This window comes from Amborella trichopoda, chromosome 4 (assembly GCF_054954075.1).
Source record: "Amborella trichopoda isolate Santa Cruz 75 chromosome 4, AtrichopodaSantaCruz75HAP2 v2.0, whole genome shotgun sequence".
Classification (NCBI taxonomy): Eukaryota; Viridiplantae; Streptophyta; class Magnoliopsida; order Amborellales; family Amborellaceae; genus Amborella; species Amborella trichopoda.
Window position 1 is genome coordinate 28706250 of NC_142339.1, and position 21744 is coordinate 28727993.

Genomic DNA, 21744 nt, shown 5'->3' on the forward strand with positions numbered 1-21744 from the left:
AGAAGTTTTCAATTATAAGAGATAACTTGGTTAATAAAACTAGAAGTGTACAGTGCAGCTCCTTCGCAGCTCAATACAAGAAAACTAGAAGTGTACAGTGCAGCTCCTTCGCAGCTCAATACATATCACGCACTAACTGCAAAAAAGAAGAGAACGAAAAAAGGGGACTGTTTAAATAGATGCTTCTGCACAATAACCTTGACCTTAGGTGCTGTTCCTCCCACAAAATAATGCTCTCATGACAACCCTTAGGTGACAGCTCATGGAAAATAGCCTACTAAAGCAGTCCTTCAAGGGCACCTCCCCTAAGTGTTTCTGTGAATTAAGATTAGATAAACAAATTTCCTAACATAAAAATTTGTAGGTTTCATTGACAATCCTGTTAGCTAGTCAAGAAGCTTCTGAAAGATGGGTATATGGGTTAAAAGAGAGAGTGAAAAAAGTGTTTAGAATAAGAGAAGGATGGATGAAGAGGTTTAAAGGAGGATGGACCTGCCTATGGTGTGGGTCCGGACTCTAGGGGGAGATGAGAGTCGTATTCAATGTAGGCACCATGAAACAAACTTAAAAAAAAAAAAATGGAATACCAGGAAACTCTGACCAACTAGAGATCAAAACTGCCTACTAATTAAACCTAGTCTTTCCTCACTATTTTCTTAGAGCAAAGGTATGCAGATGCTTTAGACAAACACATTAAACTCATGCCCATGTTAAAGCACTAACCCTTAATGGATCCAATGAAGTACAGTATAAAGAAAATTGAAGTAAGAAATGATGAACATGGTTAACAATAGCATGGAGCACAGAATTATAGCTCAGTAGAATCAGAGCTCATCCCCAACTTGCAATTATCATGTTTTAAGTCAATTCTTACAACCAAAAACACTAATAGAAATGAAGAAGGTTTCTGCAAGGAATTTGTTTTCAGATCAAGTACATGTAAAATTACAAAACAAGCAAAACTTTTACACAGTTGGAAAGACCGAATCTTGTTGATAAAAGTTTTCTGACAATGCAAATGTGAGACAGGCACATCAATCAAAGATTTCAACAGCACATGGTTGAAAATTTACAAGAGTCCCACAACCAAGGAGCACATAGATCAAATAAGTTTTCTGAGACATGTCGTGGCACCACCAAACTCCAGAGTTCATTGAGAAACTCCAGAGTTCATCAAGAATCTCTGGAGCAGAATTTCAGGAGAAGCACCCAGGTTTGGAGGTGAAGATTAACCTTGAGAAGGAATATGATATAGTGGAATAGAAGCTTCTTGACTAGCTAACAGAATAGGATTTACAATTAGAAGCTTCTTGACTAGCTAACAGTATAGGATTTACAATTAGACAGAGGGCATGGATAATGGAGAGCACGTCCACTCCATATTTTCCACTTCTAATTAACAAAATATCAAAAGGCTTGTTTACAAGCTCAAGAGGACAGCAGCAAAGGAATCCCTTGTCCTTTTCCGTCTTCACCCTTGTTGGAGAAGTACTCAGAAGAATTAACAATAACAGACCTAGGAACAGGTTGCTCAGTGGCTTCTCAGCTACCTTGAGTAGCCCTATAATCTCACTCCTCCAGTTTGCAGTTAATATCATTTTATTCTGTGATGCAACCCCTACCAAAGTACATGATTTAGAGCTTGGGTCAGTTCAGAAAGTCAATTTCCACAAGAGTTCAATCATGGGTGTATTTGTGCCCAAGGTACCCTACGGTATGCAAGACTCCCAGCCTGAAAGGTAGAAACTCTACCTCATTATTATCTTGGGCTTCTTCTATCTACGGGGAAGAACCTTTGAGATCCAGTAGTGAAGTGCTGTGACAGGCAAGTAGCCCCTTGGAAGGCACAATTCCTCTCCTTTGCAGACAGAATAACTCTAACTAAGTCTACCTTTAACATTCCAATTTGTTTTACGTCCCTTTTCCAGCTCAATTAGACCAGGAAGACTACAAAGGAACTCCCTTTGGCAAGGAAACAACGGGGAGAGAAAATTCAATTTGGCAAGGAAACAATTGACTCTGGACCTTTGGTACCAGTAGATTTCTTCCTGTTTCAGAGCTGCTGATAGCTTGGCTCGGGCTTCAAGTCTTTGCTCCCGCTTTGGCCTTGTACAAAGGTCTAGATTCTAGTATAGTACCCAATTCTTTAATTTTGGAATTGAGAGACAAAATCTGAGGTTTGGGGTTGTTTGGGAGAGATTTTCCCAAAGTTTGAGAGAGGATTATAGGAATTGCAGCTTTTTAGTGAGTTGGAAACCACCCCAAAGCAATACCATCATTGGTGAAAATTTTGTGCAAAATCGGTTTCCCCCATCCACTGAAGCTTGAACCCCAAAAGTCTGTGGTGTCTTGGAGGGGATGTGTTTCTAGGAGGATAGGCTTCTTTACGGATATCGTATTGAGTAAGTCCATCCTGGGAAGATGGATTCCCAAGCAATCAAGAGTAGGAAGTGATCCATTTTGGTGAGGAAGGGGGTCTAACATGTGGTTAGACCACGTGAAAGATTCCCACAATAGGAATATCGAGGAGACAGTTGGTTTCGATGAAGTCCAAGAAGTTTCTCGTGCAAGAAATAGACGACCCCCTTGTTTCTCTCATGGGTATTCAGATTGTACTTCTGGCCAAAGGTCCCATCCAAAGACTGGGGAGTTTGGATCGCATGGAAGGAGGCCTTCTACAGGAGGCCATCAGAGCTCTACACTAGGTGAGGATGATGGAGAAGAATCTGAAAGAAAAGGAAGATAAACTATGAAGGCAGGGGTCCTAAAGAACCCAGATGCTCCAACCACCTATTTTGCCTCCCATTGGAAAGGCCTTCTACCCCAGATTGCCCTAGCTTTCGAAAGAGTAGGCTTAGGGAGTTTGGTTTCTGTAATGGCAACTTCTTCTGACTTATAGGTCTGAATCAAAACCCACTCTGCATTTGTCTCAAGGTGGCTACCAAGGCCCCAAATGATCCAATCTAGGAACTTCATTTTGGAGAGTTAGGAGGTTGAGAAATTTTCACCCAAAACAAAAATCCTCAGTACAATAAATCCTTCAATACGGCCTAAATTGTCTGCCGCTTCTGTTTAGTCTTTTGGAAGCTTCCACAACAATGGAAAACAAGTTGGAAAGAGCAGTTCAACCTAAGTGCAGACCTTCTGAGGTTCCTGCAAGGTCCCAGGTGATCCATCATGCAATATTTACTTCATATTTTGCCATTCCAAGGCCACAACATTTGCACAGCATCAGTTACTTGTCGACAAACTCTCCCTCGTTTGACATGCAGTTGAGAACAAGAGTTCCAAAATGTGTACTATACTGCGCAAAAGCAAAGTGTAATCATAAAAACTCTTATGCGACCTTTTGGTTTTTGTGCATTTGTGGCATCTTTTAAAGCTTCACCACTAGCAAAAATCTATATGAAATTATTATTTTCTGTAATGGCATTGTTCCAAAGTACTTCCGTTAGTTTACAAGTACCAATATACACTATGAAGAGAGGGTAATCAGTTGGCAACAAACTGGTGTGTTAAGAAATTCCTAACTCAAACACATAGAACTTGAATAATATGTTATAGAAAGTACCTCAAGCATATCAGATACCCCAACCTCTTGAAGATCCCAATCATCAGACCTAGATTTTTGATCCATAGAGCCACAACCCTGCATTAGAGCACATGCATCAGTTCTCACATGCCACATGGCAACCTAGATCTAGACAGATTCAGATATGCTACTTGAGAATTGAAATATAATGATATAATAACTAAATGGGAATTAATCAAACAATGTAGCATAAATATCCAATAAGAAAAATAAAAGATAACATCAGTCAAGGTAAAGTTCATATCGATGATGCATACAATTTTCTTGTCCTCCAAGATAGCAAAAACATAACAGAACACATACTGCAGGAAATAGGAAGAAGATTTTGACCCAACAAACATAGTAGGTTATCTTGTCATGATGTGCAATGCTTCAAACCTTGAGTATATCATCTTCCAGCTTGGTAATCAATCTCTGCTGTTCATTAACCTTTGCAAGGAGCTCATCTTCCTTAGCTTCAGCAGCCTCAACAGCACTCGTCTTTTCAGAAAGTTTTACCTTGTCCCAAAAATGTTAAGAGATTATGAAAGAAGAAGCAACATAAAGTTCAAGGTATCTCTTAAAAAATAAAAGATCAAAAAATAAGTACAAAAAGAAAGTTGTTGCATATCAAAAACTCATCTGAAACACAAGAAGCAGGTAAATGAGGAGGCAAACATTGAAATTAGAAACTCAGTTCACCATCTACCTTCAACTGAGTGAGTTCATGTTCCATTTTTCGGTTCTTGTCAAGTAACAAAGACTCCAATTTGCTCAATTCCTCTCCACTAGTAGCCACTTCCCAATCTTCAGCCTCTATGGAATTATATCCAACCGCCTATAAACACATAGTTGAAATGGTCTAATTCCCCTAAAGAAGATGCAACAAACAATGATACAAGAGACCCATGATACATAGGAACTTGGCCCATTTAGAAATGGAAAAAGTTTATATAAGGTTGACACCTTAAAAGGTAAATTAAGGTGCACCACTAAAATCCTTCGAAAAATGTTGATTTGATGTTGAGAAAGCATCTAATTGAATATCTCAACATCGAGATGTATAAAATATGCAGAAACAAAGAGATTTCAAGTCCTAAAAATAACATTTCTTGCGACACATTATCTGGACTGTCCATTTTCAAGATTTTCATGCATTTATAGATTTGCTTGATTTGAACCATTTTTAGAATTTAAAATTTTATAATTAGAGATAAAATAGATTCTCACACCATCATATGAATTTTTGACACATCTCATGACAAAGTTAGGGGGTGCACCTTAATTTGATTGTTTAAGGTTGCAACCTTATGTAAATCACGCCCTTTAGAAATTGGCCAGCAGAAGTATAATACAGTTTTGCATATGGGGGAGAGAGATTCATATGCATGTAGCATCCGTGATTGTTTTTTATGTGATGCAGAAGAGTGTTCACGAACTAAAAATCCTATTCCAGATTAATAACTATCAAAAAATTGCATCCACATGTCCTAAGAAAAATAACATTAAACACATACTCAAGATCGTTTAACAACATACAAATGACCAGGACAGGCATAGTGAGAAGATAATCAATTACAAACCTCAATTACAACAAATCAAACATCCACTGAAGTACATGGAAGACGAAGACAAACACCATATGATTTCCATAGAGAAGACAAAAAGATCAAAATATATATAAAACAAAGGTTTATTTGTACATAATTGTTGACTATAAGGCTTTTCAAGGCCTTAATGCCAAGAGTCTATCGCTTAGTGGGAGTGAGTAAGCGAGATAGAATCTGGGTGCTTGGCAAACTGGGGCCCAAATTCTCATACCCTGAGTATATGAGGTACTGAAAGCTTACATTTTGAGAGAACTATCTCTCAAGGAGAAGGGTCACCTCTAAGTTAGGAATATATATTAGAATGCATCTTGTTTGATGTGATTAGCCAGGGCTTGGAGAATCCAATCAAGTACAATAGAACCCGAGTGTTTCTTAAGAATTGGCCCTGTATGGAATGGTCAAGACTTATGGGATATGAGTTTGTACCTTGATACGAAACTATTCCATGGCATATGCATTTAATTCACGTGAGAAGCCACTCTTCTATAGTGTTACCCGACATAGAAGAGCCAATGTACATGTGCTTGGGGAGGACCCCTATATTAGAGTAGCAATGTGTCCCACAGGGGTGCAACTATAATCCATTGAGAAGTCGATGATGGAAAGCTCTGCCTCAGTGACTTTGATGTGACCAATAATGCGTCCTTACCATAGACTGTGGAGCATAGGTCCATGAGACACGGTGAAACATCATTCAGAACTAGCCCAATGGATTACTCTGATACCTAGTGTTAAAGTCAAGAGATCTCATTTACCATTGGTCTTTTTTTTATTTTATTTTGATGAGAAATGATGTGTTAATGTTTAAACATGTTTTATTGATTTATTGGAATTTTTTAAGAAATGTTTGGACTTTTTAAAGCACCAAAAAATGAGTTTTTCAAATTTGTTTGGAACAAATTCCATATGAGGACATTTATGTGGATGCCATGTGGCACTTGAGTGGCCATAGGGTGGCCTCGTGGTACCCATGGGCCCCACACACTGGCCCCATTATTTGAGCGTTGTTACCTAGGCGTGGAGGGCCTTTGTGGTATTTGTTATTTTGCTGTGTAATTTCAAAGCTTATGTTATGTGTTATTTCAAGTGTTACATAATGTATTGAAGTGTATATTTTGTCGCATGTTTATTTGATCCCACATTTGACATGCTTGGCATGTGTCAGACCAAGCTATTTTCAAATTGATTTGAATTTATTTGAATTTTAAAATTCATTTCCACATAGGATTCTTTCACATGTGTGAAGAAGCCATGTAGTGTGGTCCCATTAATAAAAGCATGTAACGAGCTTGGTTTATTTGAATTTGATTGGTTCATTGCCATAAGATATTTTCCCACACGTGGGTATTGCTCTTTACCAAATGACCTTGCCTTTATTCATTAACTAGACTAATAAATTTATTTAAAACCGTGGGCTTTTATGTCAACTCTATTTTGGACTTAATTGGAATTTAAGTATGGGACTAAGGACCAAAGGGTAAAATGTCTTGACCTAAGGGTTTAATGGAGTGAATAAGGAGTTAAATCTCATCCCCACATCTTGGTGATTAGATGGGGATTGGTGGCTAGGATTAAGCCTCTCATGTTCCATAGATCTTAGGGCATCAAGGGCTAAGATCACTTCTCCCCTATGATCTTCTATAAAAGTCACTTAAGGTTCATTTCTAACCTAATTGCATTCGCCTCAGTTTTAATTGCATTCGCCTCTGTTTTCAAAGCTAAGAGAGAGAGAGAGAGAGAGAGAGAGAGAGAGAGACCATTTGAGAAAAACGTTCCACCACGTTTTTTTGCCTTCATTTTCAGCCTTAAGCTTTTAGCTTATGCACTTTCATGGCGTGGTCCTTCCTTTATCAAGATCAAGTCATGCTTAAGGAATTTGGTTATTGTTCTTCTATCTCCATTTCCACTTCATTTTCATGATCTTTGCTTGCTGTAATTTACAATTTACAGTAGCTTCTTCCATATTTTAACCTTCCATACTTGATCATTAAAGTGCTCTAAGTGAATAGTGTAGTCTATGCACCAAGCATGTGTCGAGTAGTTTGTGTTTTCAATGATCTAGACTACTTCTACTCCTATTTTCTTAATCCAATTTTTTGGAATTATCATCATATTTATTCTGATCAGAGATGATAAACATCATATTTGAGTATCTCAGATAGGTCTGTCGTCTCTCTTTTAAACCTTGAAAAGTTCGGGTGTTCCCTCTTGGACTACATTGTCTTGTTTCTCCATATCTTGCTTGTTTTGTGTGATCTCTCTCTCATAGTTTGAAAAGCTGATTTCATATTCACCTCTCTCATTATTTTAACCTTATTAAGTGAATTTAATGTGATTATAAGCTTCCCCTTGAATTGATCTCCTTGAGCTATAAAATCACCCGTGCCCTAGACTATGGGACAACACTAAGTCCCTAAAAGGTCCAATTGTTACCCGAGTTATTGTGACCCGGGCATGTAGGGTTCGAACCATTGGTTTTCCCATATTATTTTGGCACTCTAACTCACTCATTTTATGTCTTCTATGGTCTGAAATAGTTCTTGAAATGCTCATGTCATGTATTTGAATTATTTGGGAGCATATGTTCATTGGTTGTAAATGTCATGATAAGTGACATAGTTTTGTTTCATTGTTGAAGATATGACATAGTTTTGCTTCATTGTTGAAGATATGCATTGAGCTCCATAATGGAACTGTTATTGAGTTGTTTTTAAGTGATATTCAAGTCTTGAGGTGTTCTTGTAATTCATTTGAGTGGTTGTAATTGTATTATCTTGCTTGTGCAACACCGCTTTGTTAAATTCAAAAGTTGTATGTAATTTCAGTTTTGCTTTAAAGACCATCCTAGACCTCTATATCATATCAATAATAACCTGCATAGAAGGTAAATGGTAAACCATGCTTCAAAAGAATTACTGAGAAACATAAACTCAAACGGAGAAATGTTACACATAGAGACACATTGAGATACATAAATCATGTCAAAAAATAGAGAGAGAGAGAGAGGGATAAGAGATCTACAAGCCAGGCCTCCATTAGGCCCACATCTAAAGAAGGCCAGGTACATGGCAACTTAGTTATCAAATTAGCTTCCCTAGCATACCAAGTATCTCTGGAACAAAGGACAATTAGTACTTGTTTGAAAACTCGCTCAAGTTAACTTGTATTGGGTGAGTTGCTCGGCCTCAGCAGCCAGATGAGGCCAGAATAATTTACATAACGCAAGTACTGTAGAGTCAGTTTCACAACACTTGAACTGTACAAACTTTCCCGAGTAATGTTCATGTATATGTAATATAAAAGGTTGTGGAAATCTGCCCCCCTTTTTCTTGTTCATTTTTTTTCAATTATGAGCCGATGCTACTAACAGGGTACCTAGGCATCCCTCTCTCTCCCTCCCTCTCTCTCTCCCCCCCCCCCCACCTCCCCCCCACAGCTCCCTATCTCTCTCTCATTCTCGCATCTTCCAGCCACTTGAAAGCTTGATGCAAATCTCTCACTGAGATGAAGTTTTCTTATAGTGCGACACCAGAAAATTTCACATGCTTTCCAATAAATCCTTGAAAAGTTAATCCCCTTCTATTGGCAGAAATCTCACATTGATTCAAAACCCTGACATTACAAACAAGCTCGGACACAATCATTATCCCCAACATACTGATCCTAGATCTAAACTTTGAAGCAAAATCGTGATGGAATGAGGAATACTGGCGATCACTGAATCGATTAGGGCTAATGACCATTGCAGGCATCCATCGAATCAGTTCCGACAAATGAACCTTTAGAACAGATTCATTGATTGCAGGTGAGGCAAGGGTGGGGGATGCAATAAGCAAAATTCTAGGAGAAGCAGGCTTACAGTTTCTAAACACAATCTGATTAAATGATTAACAAGTATTCAAAAATAAAATTTTTTGAACAATTAACAGAGGTGAAACCAAGGTTAGGGTTTCGAAAGCCATCTTCTAGTTATTTTTTTCTTTGTTCATCATTTTTTTTATTTTGTCCCCGTTTTCCCAATTTTTCTTCTGTTGTTTTTTTGGATCTTCCCTTATTTCTGTGCTTTTCTTGGCCATTTCAAACTCGATGCACACTCCGGTGAGTCAACTGGAGTAGACTAGTAACTTGGCCCAACCAGGAACGAGCTGAGTCAATTTTTCCATCACTGACAGATATCGCTAATAAAAGGAAGGATCTACTCTTCCAAACAATTGCATTGAAAGTGAAGATCTTCAATGGCAGAATCCAGTTCCTAAATCCAGCTTTAAACATGCCAACAATCTAATTTCCACTGGCCCTACTCATTCCTGCAGCAGGAACCACTAACCTGAACAGACATCCAGCCAGTTCCCAGAGAATAACAAAAACAATAATCCTTCAAATTACTTCAGTACATGGAAATTCTTCCATGGTGAAGCGGGGAAGGAGTGAAAGCAACCAGAAAAGTTGAGAAATTTTTGGCAGATACCATTAAGTGAATATTGTCTCAGTGAAACCAAAGAGGTACTTCTAAAAACCTAAAGAGCGGGTGATGATCTGCCAACCAGTTGGCGAAGGAAGAAATAGTTGCAAGTGCAATACAGATAAACAACCCGCAGCAATCTCTGCCCCTCCATGGAGATGCCCACTCCCTTATCACTTGCTTAAAATTTCATCTTTCCTACTTCCTTCTTTTCCCTTACCCCTATATAAATCTTCATTCAAGTAATCTTAGAGCACAAGCTGATATGCATCTCCTCAAGTCCTCGTACTATGTTTATTATCAAAGAAAAAAGAACAAGTGATTCCAAGCCCAACCTCATAGATATAACACCCCCCCCCTCCCCAAAAAAAATAATAATAAAATAAAAATAAAATAAAGCAAAAGAGAAACTCATTATACTTTTCAGTGAAACCAGAATCTGATCCTTGAAACTACAGATGTGTTACCAGACCAAATCACTACTTCAACTGCACTTTGGAGAACTAGACCTAATGCCATCTTAATTTTTCAAACATAAATTCATAGCGATCAAAAGGGAAATACTATCTGAGAGGTATGATCAGATAGGTTCCAGTGCTACCCTACCTACTACAACTGAATGTGGTAATCATTGTTTATTGAGAGAAAATAAAAACACCGTTAGATGATCAGGTTGTAACTCGGCAAACCTGAACATTCCTCGCTTCCTTTTATACACTTATAAGGCGAAAAAGAAATGACATAAGGAAATAGCAAAATGTTACTCATTCCCTTGTGGGTCCCCACAACTCGGGAAAAACAAAACAAAATATGGGAATTAGAGACTTGAAGTTTTAGGTTTTCAAGAAAATACCAAAACCTCTTCCCAAGTGACAAAATGAATACTCACTAAAAAAATGTGTTATACAAACTATAGCTGAAGAACACAAAAAGGGGGAATAGGAGGATGAAAATGAAGAAACAACCATGACAAAGCCTGCTCAAACAAGCACATGGTGTTCATGATGTCAAAATTCTACAACTTTGTGATGAGAATATAAGACTTCTGTCCAAAGCATTTAACTTACAAGATGAATCTTACTAATTCCTGACGATTATTTAAGGTAATCAATTTTTTTCTGATTCAATGCGAATCACCGCTTTCTACAAGCTTGATATTTTGACAGCCAAGGCCCGTCAGAATAAACACTTTGTCCCCCACTTGATTGGCATGCATGACACCAAAAATAATCCTTATAAAAGAGTCGATTCTGAATTGACATTCCACAGAACCTAGTGGCATTGAACATTTAAACTCAATCTCAGACAACAAGATCAAATCCAAAGCTTAACTCAAAAAGACAAGGGAAACAAGCACTAATATTAAAAGCCTTCCAGTGGGGAACAGGCATTATACATGAAGTCCGGACACATTTGGGTGAATTGATGTCCAGACACATAAAAATTAATAGACATCTGCAAGAAAGTACCCCAAAATATGATCAAACACGATGAGATGGGAATTTGATGAAAAAGGTACATCAGCTTGGGTAGTTAACCACGACTTAGTGTCCTAGACTCATGGAGCCACCCATGAATGATGGGGATTCGATGAAAAAGTTGTCAGCTCAGGTAGTCAACCATGACTTAATCTGTTCTAGACTAATGGAGCCACCCGTGAATGATGGAGGACAAAACCCTGTAGTACATGAGCATACATATTGCAGTGCATATATGAACACAAAATTATGGGGATACTCCTCACCATCAAAGGTGAAGTCATATTCAGTACGTCAATAAGTTCATAAAGCTATAACATGTATCAAAATCAAATTGCTGCGAAAAAGAATATCATAAGAACAAATAAGATCATACAACAATTCAAGCCAGCGAAAGTTGTAGCAAGTAAAGAGAAATATAACATAATGATAGAACTGATTTATACTTACCCAAAAGAAAAAAATAATTTACATTTCTTGCAAGTACAAGTGCTTAAAATATGGTGACTGAAATTTTATTGAAGCAGCCCCAAAAGAAAACCCACAAAGAGAAAAATACAGCGACCTGCAATATTTTCACTTGCTTTCGCAAATCTTCAACTTGTTTCGCAGTTGGCCTTCCTTGAAGCTCCTTTTTTATCTCCCCCAGTTCAATGTCCTGTAGATGAATTTATGACAATGCAATACAAAACCTTTGGATCAATCTATTCATCGGGGATCTCTGAGAAAAGAATTTGTTCAACAAAATGAACGACCAATGGCAACTTACCTAAATCATGTACAAAGTATTTTGACAAATACAATAGAACCAACTATAATGTTTCATATAAGACTACTGAAAAGAAAAAAAAACAATTCTGATCTATAGGTAAATATACGATAGAAAAGAAGAGAGAAATAGTGATAAACATAACTTCACGATAAAAAAGCAAAGGTAGAGTAACCCAAAAGGTAGAACAACCCAAGGTGCCCAACAAAATGAGAGTAGAAAACAGCTCTTTAACATAGTTATAAGAATCTGCCAATCCAGGAGGCGATTCCACTTCAGAATCTCGCTCTCGCCCTCTGAACAAGGGATCTTCACATAATCTTGGTTTTTTAGTTTACTCCCTACAACTTAGAAATCTAGATTTTGAGTTATTAAGAATAAAAATTTATCATCATCATCAACAAAGCCTTTTTCCAACTAAGCTACACAAATCCTGGTCAAAATTCTAGAACATCAAATCCCATATTTCATTGGTGCAATGAAATATGGGTTCAAGGTTATTGATACATGAAACCAAGATTCAAATGCAAACTTCAAAAGTAATCGAATAATTCTTATGTGACGATAAAATTTATTTTCAAATTTATGTGATGATAAACCATGAAATAGTATTCTTTGTTGCATCATTGTATAAACCCTTTTTTAAAAGAATACTATTTCATGGATTTTCTAAAATACAATTTGAAGCACACTATTCTTTAAAATTTATTTTCAAATTAATAAAAAATTGCACATTGTTTATTCAACGAAGTAAGGATCGGTGTCTAGAAAACCCCAATCCTAAATTCCCAATAGTAGGGGAACCCCAAATAAATGCCTTTTTTTAAAAAAATTAGTATTAATTAATTCATTGTATTTTTTTTATTCAACAAAGAATGATGACATGTCTAGAAACTCATATTAACTTCAATTCCGATACTTACGGAACCCTTGTTAAGGGCACTCGAGAACCTTGATTCTAATACTTGTGGAGAACACTAATTAAGAGCACTCAATACATTGATTTCAATACCAGGGAAGCCCTTGTTCAGGACAGTCAAGCACCTGGATTCCAAAATTAAGGGAACCCTGATCAAGGGCACTAAATACATCAATTTCAATATAACTAAGGGATTGTCGGTTAAGGATACTCTAGAACCTCGAACTTTTGGCTATATGGAACCCCATCCTTAATAATTTCTTTTGCGGCCCCAAATGGTCAAGAGCACAACTCCAAAAAGGTTAAGATCCCATAAAGAAGAACCTAGATGACTGAGCGAAAACTTCTCTTCATCTTTCCTGAATTTCTATAACATGTGATAGGAGTCCAACAGCTCCCATGGCAGTCACTCATCTAGCACTATTCTTGCAAAACCATGTAACGTCATGTACTTGAAATGGCTTCCCCAAAGATCACTCAAGTAGTACTATTCTTTCAAAAGTGTATCTGTTCTTGTATATGCATATGAATAGCTGAACCTTTTCATTGCTCATGGAAGATCAAGTTATTCGCAGTATAGATTCCACTTGGGCTAAGTTGGTCATTAAAATATCATCTAGATCATATGGCTAATTGTAGAATCCATGGTAAAATTTTGACTATATAAACAAGACACAGTGCTGAATGTAAACAAGCAGGGCATTGTACCAACAAGCACCAAAGTAAGCAGTAATATCCAAGTTTGAGTGACCAAAAGGAAGAATCCTTCTTCGTAAACTTGCCTTGATAAACCTGAGTCATGAAAACAGCTATGTCTAGCATCCTAGTATCATGCATCAACAATGCTAATATCAAGTCAACTATGGCCTATTTAATAAGCCTCAACACATCATAAAAAAACGATCTTCAAGGATCCTCTCGTTTCTTTGGTGCATGAATCCTTGCTCTTCAGCCAACACATATGGAAAAGCCCTTAGATGCTCCCCTTTATGGAGGGCATCATTACATGTGTTGAGAAACCTTCTTTGCAATAAGTCACTTCAATCTCAAAGAAAAAGTATATGGCCTCATGATCTCTTTTCCTTCCTTTGCGAAGAAATAGCCCCATGATCTTCAATATCAAAGTCCTTTAAATTCCAAATTAGTTTTAATTTTATATGTTTATGACAAATGCTTATACCATGTGATCACCATGATATTAATTTACGCAAGAAGCGTAGACATTCCCAAAAGTGCTAAATAAACATGATATCATCAGAAGAAGCCTTCCCAAAACCAACACCTCCAATCGCATGCCTCAACATTGCAAACCAAACCCGAGGATCTCGTTTTAGGATATATAGAGCATCCCAAGTCTTCACACAATTAAAGTAAGAACAAAAGAAACAGAAAAGGCAGTTAATAACTGGCTGTTCTCTTAGCACCCTATTTGGGAGATCATTCTTGATGCCAGGTTGAAAGTAGCTAGTTCATTATTAAAAACATGGCAAGCCTCATGGTTTGCATATTGGCAATATGATGCAGACCATTTCCTAAAGTGCAACTTTTAATCCCGATGTTCATTTGGGGCTACAAATAACTCAATTCAAATATCTCTTTAAAATTTATTACACTGGTTCATATAGGTTTTTTCTAATTCAGTCATCTCGATCCCAAATGCTGCTCAGGAGTATGGTGACAAAGTTAGTAACAAATCTTATGTTTAATCAGGGTTTCAAATGCAATTAGAAGTCTAAGTCAAACCCAAAGGTATTACAATGGCCTAGTTAGTACATTGACCTTAAAATTACAGAAATGTAATCACAAACTCTTAGAGTTGAATTTACCAACTTATGGGCTAGTGTCCTGATTCAAAAGCCTTGCAAAATGTGTATAGAGACATGTATCCAGTGAAATTAAGACCAGACAGGACCAGCTGGGAGGACCAGTGGTCCCACTGATCAGGCCGGGGGTCCTGAACAGGTCATACATGTGAACAAGCGTTGTACCAATGAATCTTTATTTCAATGCCTGGACAAGCTAGATCATTCCCAACCAATCCGACCTGTCCCAAACAAAAAGGAATCCCTTCATGAAATTGACAACCTAAAGCTCTCAGATGAAATGAGAGCTCACACCTAAACTGAACATACCAAGAGACAATGAATCAAAGCCAACTACTTATGTTCTCAAATAAGAAGAGAACCATCTGGCACCAGCAGTCCAGAGTCAAATGGCTGAAACTGAGAGAAACGGATACAACCTTCTTCCACAAACTCGCAAACTGAGACAGAGACAATTCCACTACCCACATCAAAGTGGGTGAGTAAATGCTTCAACAAAACCAATGCAAATGCCACAGCCATTGTCTCTTTCAAAAATGTTCTCGGCCACAAACACCCCCCTCCCACATCTGGCTAAGCTAGCCTTCTTGAGGCTACCAAATAGAAATGCCCTTTGGCTCAAAGGACCATTCTCAAGGCTAAATTCTTCAAGCAATTTCTGACTAGGTCATGGCAAAGCCCCAAGGCCAGATGGCTACACCATCTTCAACAAATTCTGAGATGCTATGGCATTTGATATTTTTTCCTTCAGTTCCACCACCAGACCAAAGTTCACAGGGGCATGAATGCCACCTTTATTGCCCTAGTCCCGAAAATTGAAGGTGAGGAACAAATCAAGGATTTCTGACCCATCAGGATGCTTACTTCCTCTTACAAATTTGTAGACAAATTCTTAAACTCAATACCTTAGGAAATCCTAGAATATGTCATCTCTCCTACCCTGAAAGTAGTGGCCATATAGGATTCTACAGGCGTTCAAAAAAAAATATTTTCCTTCTACTAACAACCCGGTGATTTACTTACAATGCCAACTTGTACAGAAGAAGCAGAAAAATAAAACCTACATACAAACTATGGATCTTAATTCTTACTGCCTTAAAGAAAAAAATAACTCACAAACTGAATTCAATTACAAGTAGAATTCTAAGTCAAATAGGAATTCTAATTCAAATAGGAATCCTAATCAAGAACTGTAAAGTGAGAATTAAATTGAAAATAAACAAGAAAATCTAAGAAGACCGCAACTTTGCCTAGGGTCACCCCCTAGGACTTAGCACAACTCACACCTAATTACCATACCGAGGACGCACTAAACCTTGGTCCAACTTGATTCCTTCAAATCTAGAAAGCACCTATGGCAATACCGTCTCACAAGACTGGGGAGTTTTGGGCTGAGAGCATGAACATGAAACCAGTGGGTATCCTTTCAACCTAAAATTAGGATGGTGCCTCATTGTGGCAACTCTGAACCACACAACTCACTAGACTGGACGTGCCTCCTCTCAGGGTAGCCAAGGTTGCGTGCCACCTTCTTATGCACATACTTATGGAGAGAGAGAGAGAGAAAGAGAGATGGGGCATGGAGGAGAGACAAGAAGAGAGAGAGAGGTATCAGAAGCTGGGATGATGGGAATGAGGGAAACCCCCCTCTTTATAGCCCTTCAGGGCCTAGGGCATGCCATGTTCCAATAGGAAATCAAATTTGACCAAGGAATCCTAGGTACTATGTTAGTTGAAGAGAATTAAATCTGAGCCATCCATTTCTTAGATCAGCCATTGTGATCAAGGAGAAACCCTAGAAGCATTATCCCTCAGATCCTTGACTCATTCACTTATATTCAAAGTAGAATTAGATCTTCCTTAGTCCCACATAATTAGGACTTTCCCACATAATTAGGACTCTTTCTCTCATAGAAATACTTTTAATTTCATTAGCAATTCAAAGTCAAATGTAGAAGATCTAACTCAAACTAAATTTCAAAAGTCAAATATTCTCATAACCAACTAAATCTTTTATTAAAGATTTCCTTTAAGAAAATTGTCCATAACAAATAGTGTAAAGATATGGAGCGTCCCACTCAATGGGTTGGACGTATGGGCTTAGTGGGGCCCCAAACGTGCGGGGAGTCGGCCCTTGGCCCCCCAATGGATCCCACAAAGCGCCATACAATTTTGGAAATCTCAAAAATTACCCTTTTAGGGGTTTTTGTGCATAAAATAAATCTATTAATACTCTGAAAATTATATAAAATCATAAAATAATTAATATAGTTGGAAAATAATATTTCTAAAACTCAAATAATACAAAAACTAGAAGTGGATTGGCACCAATGGGTTTGGAATAAGTGACGACTCTGAGGCACTCCACATATGCTAAAATCCGTGATCGACAACCACCTTCTCAAACCAACTCAATGGAAACCATGACCCCCAGTCAATAGCAGGATCTCATGTTTGGCCCGTCAAAACTGGTGCAATAAATAGCGGAACCACAAATCTAGTGTAGATTTCAAGTTCCCCCTCAAGAGTAAGACACGCCCCAAAAAAGGAAGCACATGTAGATATCATTATAGTGCAAGGGAGACACTCTCATACACATGGTTCCCTCGCTGTAGTGCTGCTTCCTGAATGTGACTGTCATGTGCACATATCGTGCGGTGGTTGTTGGCCATTGTCTGCCTCATAGGCCCGCAATCAAACATGGGTATCCCGACACGTTTCTTTGTCCTTATCAACAGGTCCCACGCAACATCTTGCAGCCATCCAATGGCCACAAAGAAGATGACCCAATTTCATCCTTTGATTTAGAGATAATGGCCAAAGTTTACATTAAATCCTAGTCAAAGACTGTTGCAAAGAGCCTTTTAACTGGTCTCAAGTTCTCTAGAAACAGCCCTGACATATGTATGTGGACATCCAACGTAGAGAGTGATCGTCTATGGCACTTTCTTATATGCTTTGAGCTAGCAACTGGCATGAAGGTCAACATGTCTAAATCCAGAACTGATGGGTGTTTGGATCACTCATCAATGCCTCAAATGCTTTGTGGCACAACTTGGTTGTGTGACCGAAACACTCCAGTCCAGATACTCAGGCCTACCACTCTGCATTGGCAAGTTACTGAAATCCAATTGGGATCCCATCAAAGAAAAGTTCCAGAGAAGACTTGTTGCATGGAAGGGTCATCACCACCTCTCCCTAATTATGGTTTTCAGTATCCTTTGTATCAAAATTTCGGCAGAGTTACCCCCTGAGCAAGTCAATTTCAATTTAAAAAGTTTGAAACATGCTTTAATTCAATTAAACCCTAAGGGTCTATGTCCAAATATTAGAGTGTACGGGGGAGAGAGATATAAAAGTCAAATAAAACAAGATAGAATTTACAAGGGACTTGAAGGCATGAGATGCTAGCGCTTTCTTCAAAGTATTAAAAGCCCAAGACTTGGTATTTGATCCAACATGCAATCGGGCCCTTGAGAGAATGCTCTCAAGATAAAACCAGCAGGGCAAAATCTAACGCAGGATCTTTAAGTTGCATTCCTCGAATATCTTCCAAAATCACAGCTATTCTCTAACTTTTATTGTCAAAAGTGTACAACATGGGATAAGCTTCGATATGACAATAATTTCATTATCCAATTTCTAGATCTCAAAAATGTCGTTCCAAAATCTTCCCTCCCAAAAAATTAGATCAACTTCAAAAATTGGAAGATAAAAATAAATTCTCATCCAATGATCTCATGTTTAAAAAAAATGGGAGGCATATTATATGTACTAAGCAAATATTACTATTTTAGTTAAAAATTCAACAACACGCCATTTCGAATTTTATATTATAGTATATAAAACAAAATGAGGATACACAGCAACACGTCATTCTTGGAGGTGGCACGTGGCTCTCTTAGAAAAGGGCGGCAAGGGGAGGAAAAAACAGTTTCCCTAAGTTTGCAAGGAGAACTTTCATGATTGCTCCAGCAAACTTCAGTTAGTTCGTCGCAAACTTCGGTTTGGTGCGGCAAACATCAAAACCACAGTTCTTTTTTTTAAGAACTAATAGATGATCCATAAGGATCTAAAATTCCGAAAATACAAACATGACAATTCACGAAGCGCCTTTGTGTTATCGCTCTTGACGAGTATGTATAACAACCATGCATGGTGCTCTTAGACTTACTCTCCCGCTAAAAAACTCAAAAAACCATAACAACCGATCGTGGTTTAAAGCACAATTCAAACAAATATTTAACAACCCCCACCAATTTCTAATCAACTTCGAATAAAAGGTCATTCTCACTTCACAAACAGGAAAGATAATAAATAAGTGAAATTGTGTATTAGACTTGAACCTCTATGTAGCGTTAAATGGGATGCCTACCAAGATGATAAGTGGACAAACCTAAAATTATGCAAATTATTGATAAGCCTTCCACATACCACACGTTAACCCTTCAAATAACTATTATTTCTAAAATGCTTGCACATCAAGACCTTGCACTCATTCCTGGTGTTCAAGACTAACTGCAATGGGATTCCTCAATATCGTGATTCTAAGATATCAGCTTGCCCCATGTCTTTCATGTTAAATTCAAAAGACAATAATTTCTTTTTTTCCACAATGCAAGCAATAGTACTGCCTAGTACGAGCATATCATCTTCATGTAAGCAAAAAATCACAGCGGCACCATCACAAACTCTCTCGCCTACACACGTATCAGCAGTGCTAACCTAAAACCCATGTGAAACAATAATTATATCGAATTTCTCATGTCATTGTTTGGTGGTTGTTCCAATCCATATAGACACATCACAAGTTTACAAACCATGCGTTCCTGCCTTTTAGGACAACTCCCTCTAATTGTTCGACATAAATTTCTTCATCTGGTACACCAAGGAGAAAAATAGTTTCAACATCCATCAAGTGAACTTCTAGATGGTAAATTGATATCAATGCAATGAGTACTCGAGTGGTAGCTATTTAAGTGACTAGTTTATAGGTGTCAAAGAAATTGAAACCCTACTTTTGTCTAAAACCCTTTGTAGCCAATCTTGCTTTATATCAATATTATTATCAGCTTCTATTTTCTCTTTGAAATCCATTTAAATACTAAAGCCTTAGTACCTGGAGGTAAATATACAACTCGCCAAGTATCATTCACCAATATCGAATTCATCCTTTTGTAGCCAATCTTGCTTTATATCAATATTACCATTGGCTCCTATTTTCTCTTTGATAATCCATTTAAATACTAAAGCCTTAGTACTTGGAGGTAAATATACAAATCTCCAAGTATCATTCGTCAATATCGAATCCATCCCATCGCTGACAGCCTCAATCCAAAATGAAGCATCACTTGAGGATAAGACTTCGTAGAAATTTTTAGGATTTCCTTATAAGAATACATCTAAAAGGAAGGTCCAACAGTTGGTTTGTTGACTCTCTGATTTTTGTGGCCTTTACAGGCCTAGAGAGCTTATAAAAATGATATGTTTAATAGAATATGCACTTCAGTGGGAGTGTGTGTGTTGACTAACTAAGGGTTGGGCAGTTTATGGCCATGATCATCTCAAAAACCCTTGGTCCCGGGCATGTGGCACTATCGAGAAGGATTTGTAGTGGTCATCCCTTGTTGAGGTCGGAGAGATGCCTAAGGATCATGTTTATAGGCAAAGAGAACTGTATGGTGTGCAGTTGTAGGCCTGTGAGAGCAAGAGCCAAAGCCTCAACAAACTTTCCGCACGGCATATACACATGACAGCCGCATTACTAAGAAGCAGCACTGTAGAGGGACATATGTACACGCGCATAGAGAGAGCCCCCTTTTGTAGTGTGGTCGTCGGTCTTTTTTGAGTTGAATAAGAAAACAGTACTCGATTATGGTTTCTACCGCTAGTGGAGTGCCCTTATTGTTGTTAATTTTGACCAATCCACTCCTAGTACATTTCATTTTAGTATTATAAATGTTTTTATGATTTCTAAATATTTTTTTGAATTTTTAAAATATTATTTGTGCTGTAAAATACATTAAAAGGGCATTTCTGAAAGATTTCAAAGCTTAAGTTGACACATGTGGGACTAAGGATCCAGCCCCACATGTTTGTGTTTTTTTTATGCGTGGGGCCCACGTGCCCCCATAGGGATCACGCACCTTTTTTTAACAAAAGCTCCATGCCACCTTTTCAGGATAACGGGGGGCACGGGGGGGGCACACCCCACTCTTTAAATTTTAAAATAATATTTAATGTGGCACGCTACTTTTTATGGATAAAACGGCCACGCCACTTTTCTAGGGAAAAGGGGGCACTCCCCATACTTTTGCTTTAAAATTAAATAAGAGTTCATTTGAAATAAGATTTGATTTCCTATTCTAAAGGGATTTATTTAAAATTCAGATTTACCTTGATTATGGGAGATCTAGATTATGCGAAAATTTGATTATATTTCACTTTTAAATAGGAGTTGGGCATGGGCCAAAGTTTAAGGGAAAAAGGTTCCTATCTTTCCATCCAAAATCATGATAGCTAATTTTTGGGATGGATGGCGCTGCTAAAATGTCTCTCACCCCACATATTTCCTATATATCTAAAAGGTGTAGCTAAAAATTGGATAAGACTACATAAAATGAATCTTATTCAAATTAAGATATAGATTCCTTTGATAAAATGATTTAGTTTGACCCTCTCTTACATAAGATCTTTCTCTCCCTTCCAAGACTAGATCCCCTCTCTCTCGTGCCACTTCTCTCTCTCTCTCTCTCTCTCTCTCTCTCTCTCTCTCTCTCTCTCTCTCTCTCCATGCCCTATTTTTTATTCTTCTCTCTGAAAATTTTGGAAGTCACTCTTTAACCATAAGGAGGCACACCACCCTCTCCTTCTATATTTTTTGTATTAAGCTGCCCAAAAGAAAAATAAAGTTGGTGCTATAATGAAATCCTAGAGCAAGAGAGGTTTGTTGTATTTGAACAGAGAAGAGAGAAGCCTAGTCCAAAGAGAGATCACAGATGCCGCCCCAATTTGTTCTTATAGCGTTTGCAGAAACCCTAGTTGATTTTTTAGCTCTCTAAAAACCGTAGAGAAAGAAGTATTGCCTATAAAGTTTCCCTATCTCAGAATTT

The 21744-nt window shown here is 37.8% G+C and overlaps 1 protein-coding gene across 6 annotated transcripts in view; it reads right to left on the bottom strand.

Annotated features, from left to right (window-relative positions):
• Window positions 1-21744, bottom strand: part of LOC18421745 (protein CASP) — a 73199-nt gene that overhangs the window by 15001 nt on the left and 36454 nt on the right. For all 6 annotated transcript variants that reach the window (XM_011622038.3, XM_011622034.3, XM_006826550.4 and 3 more), the window contains 4 exons: window positions 11687-11779; window positions 4281-4409; window positions 3971-4090; window positions 3572-3649 (listed from right to left, as the gene is read on the bottom strand). In XM_011622038.3, the coding sequence (XP_011620340.1) occupies window positions 3572-3649; window positions 3971-4090; window positions 4281-4409; window positions 11687-11779 (420 nt within the window). The remainder of the gene's footprint in view (window positions 1-3571; window positions 3650-3970; window positions 4091-4280; window positions 4410-11686; window positions 11780-21744) is intronic.